The sequence below is a fragment of the Diabrotica virgifera genome, chromosome 10 (genome assembly GCF_917563875.1).
Source record: "Diabrotica virgifera virgifera chromosome 10, PGI_DIABVI_V3a".
NCBI lineage: Eukaryota > Metazoa > Arthropoda > Insecta > Coleoptera > Chrysomelidae > Diabrotica > Diabrotica virgifera.
In genome coordinates this window covers 65,386,740-65,399,309 of record NC_065452.1, presented here as the reverse complement: position 1 = coordinate 65,399,309, position 12,570 = coordinate 65,386,740, and the positions used below count along the sequence as shown (strand labels likewise).

At 31.1% G+C, this 12,570-nt stretch overlaps 2 protein-coding genes across 2 annotated transcripts; one reads left to right on the top strand and one right to left on the bottom strand.

Annotated features, from left to right (window-relative positions):
• The first annotated feature begins 1,785 nt into the window (after positions 1-1,785).
• On the top strand, positions 1,786-8,331 carry LOC126878678 (uncharacterized). The gene is made up of 2 exons (XM_050641530.1): positions 1,786-2,288; positions 2,348-8,331. Exons 1-2 carry the CDS (start codon positions 2,036-2,038, stop codon positions 3,550-3,552), a joined length of 1,458 nt encoding a protein of 485 aa, XP_050497487.1. The 5' UTR covers positions 1,786-2,035; the 3' UTR covers positions 3,553-8,331.
• LOC126878679 (uncharacterized) lies at positions 6,781-11,581 on the bottom strand. The gene is made up of 6 exons (XM_050641531.1): positions 10,916-11,581; positions 10,475-10,809; positions 10,197-10,415; positions 9,835-10,094; positions 9,145-9,426; positions 6,781-7,296 (listed from the first exon to the last, which is right to left on the bottom strand). The coding sequence occupies exons 2-6, from the start codon at positions 10,801-10,803 to the stop codon at positions 7,007-7,009; spliced, it is 1,380 nt and encodes a 459-aa protein (XP_050497488.1). The 5' UTR covers positions 10,804-10,809; positions 10,916-11,581; the 3' UTR covers positions 6,781-7,006.
• Positions 11,582-12,570: the final 989 nt, after the last annotated feature.

Genomic DNA, 12,570 nt, shown 5'->3' with positions numbered 1-12,570 from the left:
CTAGTCAGGTACGTTGTAGTTGTAACAAAATTTTACCTGAAAATTCTCTGTCTCTCTCATGTCTCTCTAGAAGTGCTAGAACCTCTCTCTTGTATGTTGGCGCCTATCTCGCTTCACTGTTGGAATGGGACGGGGCCATTCCATCAGTGTTGACAGTTCATTGGTTTCTCCACATTAAAAAAAAAAACAATATAATAGATCCTGAAACAGTTTATTCCAATTAGTGTTAAATTCCAATTATTATTAAATAGACAAGTGTGTCATCAACATTTCGGACCTATATATTTTTGGAAGTTTGTAAAAGATTATAAGGTAATATTTATATCTAAACAATCATCCTACAGATTCTTTCAAAAATTTTCATTCAACTCCATACACATCAGTACATTCATGTGACACATAGCAGTAGTGTTGAGCATTTTGAAAACAAATTGGAATATTTGAAGTTTTCAGTAAAATATGGAATAAAACATTGAATTGTCTTTCTGTTGTTTTAATTTCCTGTGAAATTTCATCAAAAATCCCGCAAATTTTATAATTTGAAATTATCACGTAACTAAAATTTGTCAATTTAGTTCCCATTCTAGTCAAGAGATGGCGTTAATTCGATCCGAAAGATTAACATGGACGTGAAACGTCTATGAATGTATGGTTTGTGAGTTGGTCATTTTTGTTCCCCAGTTACAATATAAAAAAGTTTGGTTTTTGTTTACAGTCATATTAATTTCTAGTTAAACTCCCTCTGTGGCTTAGTGGTAAGAGCGCCTACCTTTGGATCGAAAGGACCGAATGGTCGTGAGTTCGAATCTCACCAGGGTAGAGAATTTTTCGTTTATTATAAATTAATAAATGAAAATAGTTTATATCCTTGTGGGATCGGTACCCACCGGAGGGACCGCAGACGTTCGGATACAATTAGCGTCTCTGCAAAGACAATGACATCGACTTTGCAAAGTAACAAGACACTTACTCAACACACACACTACACATAACACTAGCTACCTAATTGGTAAAATCCACTATACCATCACCATGAAAATGCCCATTAGTTGTCGAGGCATTAGCTAAATAAAAAAAATTTCTAGTTAGTCAGCTGTTATTTTTATTATAAAAAGTCCTAAATTATATACAAATATATTAATAAAGTTTTATAGTATATTTTAGTTTTTGATAAGTAGATTTTAGTAAGCTAAACTTAACAGTAGATTTTCTAAATAAAATGTGGCAACGCTGTGTTAGTGGCAGTTGGCAGTTTTGTTTTGTGCATTTGATAAACTTCATAAACTGAAATGGCGGATAATATGGATTTTTCAAAAAAGAAAACAAGATATTGCATCTGTTGTATTGATTCATGTAAAAATACTGAATATAACAGTACTGGATGCATTTATTATATTCGGAAACATTGCCTACATGTCCTGCATCAACTAAATCCTTTCCTTTTTTTGGTGTTGCTGATTGAAATTGGATATCATGGGAAATAAGACTTGAATCCAGTATAATGTTTAATATCCATTTTGATAGAATTCAAACGAATTACAATTCATACAAATTACAAATTTTAATAAGCAAATCAGTAAGCACACAAAAATAAACAGAGGTAACAAATAATTCATTTAAACTTATTCTTTTCCTCAATGGTCTCTTGCGTAAGCAGTCATCCAGTCGCACGAACTTATATATTAAATATTAAAATTATAATGAATAAAATAAAAAAAAAACATAATTAATTTTACGTATTCATTTAGTAATCAGGTTACAATAATATTTCAGTTCATAATTTGTGTCTTTCTAGATAAGTATCTATTTTTCTCGTTTTGTATATTTCACATACATAAATTTTATCAGAAAAGTATAAGTTTCAAACCGCGAGATAGCGCTACCGTCGAAACTCACAGCCAATAGGCAAATCAAAATAAGCGGTACGCTACCTAGTGAGCATAGGAGTAACTAGAAATATTGACATTGTTCGTCCATTTTGCTTTGAGTTTGTGTATTTGTATACAAATATTTACGTATTAAAAGTATAAGAATTATGAGTCGTTCAAATCGGTATTGTTCCGTTCCTCAGTGTTCCTCCTGGGAAAAGAAAAACACAGATGTTACTTTCCACGCTTTCCCCCAAACCGGGGACAAATATCCTGTGCGGATAGAAGGAAAATTGGGAAGTAAAGTGTTAATGAAGAGACAGGAAGCTTGGAAATTAAAGCTGAAAATTGGTAAACCCATAACAAAAAACATGAAAGTATGTTCACTGCATTTTACCGATGATGATTATTTTTATAGGGGTAAGTACGAATTACACATTTCATTTTAGGTTATGTTTATAGACATAAATCCTTTACAGATTCTAGTTCAAAACAAAGAAGATTTTTAAAAAAGACGGCCGTGCCATCCAAAAGGCTTCCTATTGGATCAACTGCAATAAAGGAAGAAGCTGAATGTTCTAGTAGCAGGACAGAACGATTAAACCAAAGAAATTCCAATAAAGAAAATCCTGGTGTAGAATGTGTTTGTGAAGAAATAAATCCTGCTGCAGAAACCTCTGAAAATGAAATTGAAGCAGCACATGGCCTATTACAGCTTCTTCAGAGTCAGCCCAATTATAAGGGACCCAAGTCATTTAAAGATTTTCAAGTCCAAGTGGATACACCTAAAGTGTCTACTGTCTGTGATCTAATAACAACAGATAGTGCTCTGAATAGTTTTACTGGCCTCAATAGTTTCAAATTATTAGATACAATAGTGGAAGCAGTATGTTCAGTTTACAGTGATCAGAGGTCACATCGTTTAAGTATTAAACAACGTATCTTTTTAGTTTTCACAAAATTGAAGTGTGATCTAACTTATGTAACAATATCGCTTTTATTTGGCATTTCACAAGAATTGTGTAACAAATACTTTAACGATATGTTACCCATTTTAAGTAAAGTCTTGAGTTCAGTAATAAGGTTTACAGATACTACTGAAATACAGAAAAACATGCCTGAATGTTTTGAAAGTTTTCAGAATGTTAGAGTGGTATTAGATTGTACAGAAATTTTCATACAAAAGCCAAAATGCCTTTGCTGTCGAATTAGATTCTATTCTCAGTATAAATCTAATAACACTGTTAAATTTATGACAGGTATTTCCCCAGGAGGTTTAATTACATATGTTAGTGAACCATATGGTGGAAGAGCCTCTGATAAAACTATTTTCGAACAAAGCAACATAATTTTAAAGTTGGATAGTTCAAAAGATGCTGTTATGGTCGATAAAGGCTTTTTAATAGATGATATTTGTAACCAATTCAAAATAGAATTAATCAGACCACCATTTTTAAAAAATAAAAAACAGTTTAGTACAGATGAGGCATTACTAAATGCTAAAATAGCAGCTGCTCGAGTACACATTGAACGTGTTAACCAACGTATTAAGATTTTTAAAATTTTAGGATGTAAGCTACAGTGGTCTCTAGTAAAAAACATTAAAGATATTTTTACAATTGCCTGTGCTATAACAAATTTGTCAAGTTCAATATTAGCAGACCGTAGATATTTAACGAATTAAGTTATGTTTTTTTTAGAATAGAATAGAATAATTTTTATTTGCATTAAATTTTTACATATTTTAGCAAATTTAATAACGTCAAGTTATTAGTATGTAGATATTAAATAACTATTATTATGTTTTTTGTTAAATATTTAAGTAGTTAGGTTAGGTATTTCAGTGTTTAGATCAAAAACTTAATTTTTGTTTAAATAAAAATAACTTCCTAAAGTTTTACTGTTGTACTAGAGTACTTTCAAGTTTTGTGATATTGGTAAAATCAAATGAAAATATTCTTTTGTGACATAATTTTTTTATAATCCATCACTGGACACTGTTCCTTTTAGGGCAAAACCAGACGGACCATGCTGCAGTGTTATGCTGTGGATCCACAAAAGTAGTTTCCGATGGTTTACTGTGGGTTCTTACATGTAGAGTGGATGTTACACCCCAGACGAGCGACTGTAGCTGGCCACAGTCGCTCGTCTGGGGTGTACTCTCCAATATACCTAAGAACCCACGGTAAATCATCGGAAACTACTTTTGTGGATCCACAGCGTAGCACTGCAGCGTGGTTTTTCTGGTTTTGCCCTTATTTTCAACTTAATGTGTAGTTCTTTACTGTTAGCTTAGTACATTAATCAAAAATAAATTAAAAATCTTTTTTAATGTACTAACAATTTAGTGAGAAATTGTATTTAGTAAATATAACATTTGTAATTAATAGTAATGAAAAAAATCAGCATACACTCCGTACAATATACTGTTCACTTCCTCCATGTCATAGCATGTGACGTCACATGAGACCAACACGAAATGTTTAAATAATAGGTCTGTTTCTATTTAGAATTGTTTAGCCGAGTACACTGGAATTAAAGCCACTAGACATATTTTATTATATATGTGTAGAAATAATATTGGAAGATTTCTTTTAATGTAAATTTAAAGAAACATACCCTAACTTGTTTCATTTAATTTGTATAAGTGGAATATAAAGTGTTTTTATAAAGCATACTTGTTAGGAGTATACTCTAACTGCAATCGAAGAAGGGTAACATTTTGGCATAAATTTTTTTTATTTAATTTCAAATTTACAATCTGCTCCACACTAACATTGTAACATTTAGAGTAATAAGTAAATAGTCGGAAAAACGAAAGAATACCCATGAACGAACATATAAAACACGCTGTATTTTTCTGCCACTGTGTCACACAAAAAATTGGCCAGCACAAGTACATGTAATAATTATTGTTACATGTACTTGCACTGGACAATTTTCTTTGTGACACGGTGACAGAAAAATACAGGGTGTTTTATATGTTCGTTCATGGGTATTCTTTCATTTTTCCGACTGTAGTTTGTAGTATGTATGTACCTGGTACCATTCAGCAATTGCTCTCCATACAGTTACTCAAGTAGGTTTCTTATGAACAAATTGTCATGATCTGATGTTTGTTCTTTATATTTATTCAGTCTAGATGATATTTCATCGGCTTACTGCCAAAACCAACCAACTCCATTTTTAAAAGTTTTGAGAAACCTACCTTTAAACTTTAATTTGAAATGAAAAATCATCTGAATTTAAATAATGATTTAATAATTGAAAGGTACGACAAAAATATTTTTCAGTTATTAAATAATTTTTTTAAATTCAGTCGATTTTCAATTTCAAATTAAAGTTTAAAAGGTAGATTTCCCAAAACTTTTAAAATGGAGTTGGTTGGTTTTGGCAGTAAGCCGACGATTTCATCTTTTATTAATGGGGTTTTTAGATCACTATGTATGATTAGAATTGTTACATACTAAGGTGCTCCAGATATCATACGAAGTGTCTTTTACTGAAATGACTAATATTTTGATATTTGATGGCTTTGTACATCCCCAGAGCTCAATCCCATATGTCCAAATTGGCTTTTGTATATATTTGTAGATGGTCAGTTTGTTTTCAAGTGATAGTTTGGACTTTCTATTGAGTATCCAGTATATATTTTTACTTTTCAGATTAAGTTGGCTTCTTTTTGCTTTTTTGTGTCTTACATGTCAGTTTCTCATCCAAATCTAGAAAGGATATCCAGGTGATATTGCAGCTTCTCAGATGTTCTCATCGGGTCCATGTCCGAGGTTATTATTGCTGTATCATCTGCAAATGTAGCTGTTGCAATATTGTCAGTTTGTGGGAGGTCTGCAGTAAAAATTAGATAGTGATTTTTTAATCCGTTGGCATTCCATACAGCAATTCTTAATGAGGATGCCATTATTTAGCCAACTTATTTATTACTGTTGTAAGCATGGTTAGAATCATGATATTCTGATTTAGTTCTTAAATTCAGAAATCTTTGGAAAAATTTAGTTCTTAAATCCTAGAAAAATTGTTGCTTCTCTGAAAGTTACTCAATACCATTTGTCTTTCGTCTGGTTGTTTAGGGCTTACGCCTAAGAAAAAGGATTATGTTGTAAATTTTATTGTTGGTCTGGAACCTAGACTTGCTAGGTGTTGATTAGCTATTCAGGAGCAGCTGGATTTTGATTAGCTATTTAATTTCCATTATTTTTGCATTTTATTTTAATTAAATCACCATAGACAGTACTTCCTTTATAATTTACCAGGTGTTCACCATTGCATAATGCGCATCTTGCAGGAGTGTTTTTGGTGTAAGGCTATAGGTCAATGAAGTTTTATGAAACTGGTTCCTTACTATGTGATGTGCATAGTATTTGTAACATTTTTTATTTTATGGTCTTGTTTTTCAAGTTCAGCTTTTATTTCAGATGTAGGTATTGAATGGTGTAAACCTCTTATAACCACCTAGTACGTTCTTTCTCCCTTCAACTGGTATGTGTGGTGGATTTGGCATAAATTGGTAACATTCTTTATTAGACAGTTGCGGTATTGACACTTCAGATTTGTTTTTATTCTTTTAAGTATTTGTTTTATTACATTTATTATAAATTATGTGATATATTTGATTTTAAATGAATTCAAGAATTTTTTGTAATTGGGCAACAATGTCAACTTAGATCTCTGACGTAGATAATAACATATAACGGTATCAATATTGTACGAACTGTATATTAGTATCAGTATTATTTTAAGTCATTCTTCATTTTATTTTCTTGTTTCTCCTTGATGTTATACTGATGAAAGCAAATGAAGTACATCCTGATAAACGAGTTTCATTGCCTTTCATTATTTATTTGTCAAGTTGTAAATAAATGGGATAAGTAGGTAGCGTTTTAGTTTTAAGTAGGGAATGATGGTAAACATTTGCCTTTGAATATTATCATTTTTATACAAATATATTTGAATTATTCAATAAGAGCTTGTATAAATCCAGTTTGATTATTAATTAACAAACAATTGTGGATATGTGACTTTATTGTTTTCCTAAAAATAAAATATTTGATATCCTTTGTTGCAACTGTATAAATTTAAAGGGTAATGTGGAATGGTAATAAAAAAATCTTTCAGCCTAACTATAGTTTATTAGATTTACAAACAACATGTAACATATTTTCAAAAAAATTTTTCTTTACCACTGTGAGCATTTGTTTTGAGAAAGTATAATTAAATTCTATTTTAAATATTTCCATACTTTTATCAAAAGAAGCATATAAACCAAAGTAACAGGTAGGAACGTTCAGTAATGCCATACCTAGTTGAACTTGTCCATAATATTTATGATTTCTTTTTAAAACATATGTGTTACCTATTTTCTCTATAAATTTTGTTGTAGACAGCACTTCCTTGATGTTCTTAGTAGCCCCTGTAAAATATAGCTATTAAAATTTCTATAATTGAAGAACATTATTCCACATTTTTAAAAGTGGTATTTTTTATGAAAATAGTTTCTTACAAAGTAGATGTATGGTTCTATATGAGCCGTTGAACACCAGAGTGGACCAAGCTAATTTTATTTTCTGTGCTCTCTCGGTATATTATTTTTATATAATATATTAATATATGCATGAGTTAAAAGAAATGACCAGAGACAGAGATCTTTGGAGACGGACAATACACGACATCACGTCAACCACTACACTCCCTCCGGGGGGTCAGGATTGAAGAGAGAGATTAATATATAATATTGACATATGGATGCTTCAGAAGTCAAATGGTGTAAGTCATATTCTGCATAAAAATTACTCATGAGATATAACACATATTAAATATTACAGTTTGTATTATTATTATATAATATAATTACAATTTCCTTGTTTTATTATGATAAAAAATGGAGATTGTGTATTTATTTTTAATGACTCCTTATTTTTCTGAAACTACTATCACAAATGTTTTAGTATCTCATTTTTAACATTTATTAACTTGCACAGATTGGCTTCTGAGACATCGATATATTACAGTAGCTTCGTCTGTGAGTGGGTGGATGCACTAATATTTTTCAAATTTTTTAGCAAAATAGATTACTGTTAAACAGAATAAAATTCTTGACATAAATGTAAAATGAAATTCTTGACTTAGACCACTCTGGTTTTTAATGGCTCATATAACAGGTGTAGTGATCTGGCTAACATCCTAGAAGGTTAAGTTTGTATGAATATGGTATGAGAAATGTACCTATAATACTTAACACATTCCCTGCCAGCCATATTTTCATATATGTACACTACAGACCAATGTTATTAAACTAGTTTTTTGTATATAAAGCCTTATATTGAGAAAATCAGCCACGTTTTTGTAGATTGTTTTAGTGAGGTTCCCGCATAATTTTTTTAACAAGTATGTCATACATTGTATTATATATTGTATAGTTTCTAAATACATTTGACTAAAAATTCAATTTTTTTATTTTATCACTTCCTATCAAATAACTGGGACCACGAGGTACTATTTTCAAATAATTCAATGGGCTATTCTTATAGTATATACAGTCGGAAAAATGAAAGAATACCCATGAACGAACATATAAAACACGCTATATTTTCCTGTCACTGTGTCACAAAGAAAATTGTCCAGAGCAAGTACATGTAACAATAATTATTACATGTACTTGCGCTGGCCAATTTTTTGTGTGACACAGTGATAGGAAAATACAGCGTGTTTTATATGTTCGTTCATGGGTATTCTTTCATTTTTCTTACTGTACCTTCTAGGATACATGGGTCCTTTAGTCTGAGATATTAGACATTATTATGAACCAGCAGCCTAACAATATTTGATCTATTGTTGAGCTTCCAGCATGAAAGCCTCATTGCTAGTTGCCTAAAGTATCTTCGGAATATGGAGTGAGCCTCTTTAGCAAGATAATTGATAAAATTTTATAGCTGTGCTAATAAGCGATATGCCTCTATAGTTTCGAAATTATTCTTAAGCTTCCATTCCATCTTCTGTTGTTACCATACTCTCCAAATAGTTACCTAAGTTCAGCTAATGGATAACAGTCAGGAAAATTGATAACACACACACATATAATATATTTTAAAATTAGGTGACTCAATTACCTGAGTGTATTCAACAAAGATAAGAAAAAAACACTTTTACTAATATCTCACTTTCCATCATATAAACTGTGCAATAGCCTATTTGTGGAGCACAAGAAGAAAAAAACACCATATTTATGCTTTATTTCATAATAATTTTTTATGAGCATTACCTTGATATAAACATTTCACTTCAAGTAGGGCAACAGGTCTGTTGTTCTCAAAGATCACACCATCTGGAGAATAGCCAAGCCAAGGATTAGAATGTGAAACAATCATTCCACAATCCACAACTTGGAGGGATGTTTGAGAAACAAAGGCATCTTTAGCATCACCCTCGTATTTCACACCATGTTTGGTAAACTTATTACTGAAGCCTTTACTATAAAAGTATCTTGTGGCTTTGTTGTCCCACTCAGATTTCGAATATGTATATAATTCATATATTCGGGAACCTATAAAAAATATATTAATACAAAAAGTACAATAACGCATTAGAAGTACGGTATATAACACATTATATGGATGCTTCAGAAGTCGAACAGTGTAAGTCACATTCTCCTTAAAAATGACTTATGAGATGTAACACATTATTATATTATAATTTCCTCGTGTGTATTTACGAATATAAGTTATTATAGGTTTGTTCTAGCAAACAGTCAATTCGCAGTATTCGCTGATGGTTTCAAACCGTTTGAGACTGATGCTTGAAACAACCTTTTATTATATAATAAAGACAGTTTATTTATTTTTAATGACTCGCTAATTTTCTGCAACTACTTTCATAAACATATTATTATCCTATTCTAAACATTTATTGACTTAAACCAATTGGCTTCCGAGGCATCGATATACAACTTTACCTGTTACTCGGTATTTTCTCTGTTCATGCCACTCTTTGGATTGTTGATTTATATTGATGATGGTATCAGAAGTCATATTAAAAAGTTTTGAAAACAACACTTTACAACAATCATTTTCATTACATATTGAAATGATGGAAGCTTCTAACATTGCTATAGACTGACAAGCATTGTCCAAAATTGCTTGGATATAATAATTATTTATGTCAGATCCTACTTTTTTGTCCACAATTATGTCAGCAACTTCTCTTCTTCCGATACTTGAAAAAAGAAATAGTTTGTTTTAATTTTACACACATAAAACGTCTGGTATTATAGTATAAAATATTCTAAGTACATAGTATTACATACTATTAACTTACTTATGTTTAGAAAGTGCAGATTGAGGTAACTGGCCCATGAAAAAATTATGCAATTTATTGGTATCCAATTCTAAGCGACACTGTTCAATTTTATTTTTGAAACATGGCATATCTTTTATGGGAACAGGTTTGTATTTTTCTTGTGTCACATGTTTCTGTGTTGACCAAACACATTTCACATCAGTTTGGGAAATTACTTCCAATTCTTCAAGATTTACCCTAAAACAAAAAAAGAGTATATTAAAAAATTAATAACACATAATAGTAAAATGATATACCTTGTACAGTTGAGCAAAACAGCAGATATGTGCTTACATCTACCACTAGCTCCAGCTTTGCAGGAACAAAACATGCTCTTGATTTTGATGGTGCCTTTCTCTGAATTACATTGAAGTAGTTCTCCTCGAATTTTATGTGGATCTGAAGTAAGTGCACTAGTTTGAAGACACAAAGCGTATATCAGAATTTTATCGGAAGTGGAAGAATTCGATTTTCCACATAAAATTACATGACCAGCATTTAATACTTCTTCGCCTTCACAGACACTTCTAGAAGTATTTGTGCCCCCAAGATACTCCAAATATTCAACTAACCTTAGTCTTGCCATTTTGATCTAAAAATATTAGAATCTTGTAGTATAATAATGCTTATTTAATCATTAACATAATAATTATAACATGCACCAATAATTCGAAATTTTTATTATAGTCTAGACTTACCTCAAATTGTTTGAACAGGGTTACACTGAATTGAGAAAAAAAATATACGTATTGTCTTTCTAAGATATAAAATAAATAAACAATAATTACAGCCGTTCACGATAAAAGTCCTAATATTACAAAATAAATTTAATATAACAAACGATATCTACTAGGTTTTAAAACTTATTATTATTGAAAACTTATCACTATTAAACTTATTACTATTAAAAACTTATTACTATTAAACTTATTATAAAACTTATTAACGTATTAAACTTATTACTAATGAATTATTACTATTAAAAATTATTTTAACATTCAATAAATACAAAACTCATGCAAAACACCAACGACCATGTCAATATTTATAGTTCTAGAATTGCTCACTTTGGCGCTGCAATCTTATTTTCAGTTGCCTATCGGCCGATTAAAATGTCTGCAGTTTGCGCGGGCTCTTAACCTTTTCACTGCGGCTAGTTAGTTATAAACGTAGTATGTAGTATGGTCTCTGGTACGGCTGTTTCATGCCTGTGCTGATCAATCCGGTTGCCGCAGTCAGTCGATGTAATACTATATGGCGTATAAATACGGTTCGCGCAGTGTATCAATACAGTGTATTCAGAACTGTATTTGAAATTTTGTAGAAGTACCTGTTAATCTGTTGCTCTTAGATTCTTGAAAATTAATAATTTGTGGACGTAATAGACCTTATACAACTGATTGAAATTTTGTTTTTGAAGATTTTTCCGACTTTTATTAGTGGTGGCAAAACTGGATATAATATGTTCTGCAATTTTCGGTCCTCATTTGCAATCATTTTGATGCTAAATGCTACACACACAAAATCTGGAAAATGCAACCCAAAAATCTCAGATTATTTACTATTATTTTTGTATTTATCAAATTACCGATCATAACGCTCTTGTACTTTTTTCAAAGTCAATAATAGATTTATCAGCAGCTTTAATTCGCAAAATTGAATTCTTAAACTAAAATTAAACAAGTTGATAAACACTATCCTGCATAAATACAGCGAATGGGGATCCTAAGATTTTACAAGTAAATCCTCCAGAGTGCGTGCTTATATAAAAAGGTGCGGATTTATACGGCTCCCGCAGTAAAGTATAAAATTTTTAAAAGTATTGTAAATGATATAATATGTCTAACTCTCTTCTATAGGCAACATACAATACGCAAACAATATCTGATTCATACGGTTGCCGCAGCGAATGCCGAAATAGGTTACGCGTATTTATCCGGTTCCCGTTGTACGGGCACGAAATCATTTTACGTATATATCCGGTTCCCGCAGTGAAAAGGTTAAGGGAGCTAGAGCTATTTGAAGATGGCTTCTAGTAATTAGTTTTTCTTAAATACCTCCGGAACGCTTCTATTTATAAAAACAAAAATTGGTATGCGTATTTATCTTCCAGAGATAAATCGATTCCATCCATTGCAAATTTCTAGTACCGGTCATAGACGTCCGTTTTGCGTACGGCAACGGTTATTATTTCGCACAACTTTTTTGTCTGTAACTTTTAAGCATTTTTGACTCTGGATTATCAAATTGTGAGGTATTTTTGTACTAAAAGATACTCTTGTTTTAAGTCGATAGGATACACCGTTTTATAGAAAAATCGATTTGAAAATTTTTCGTTTTTTAAACTTCAAAA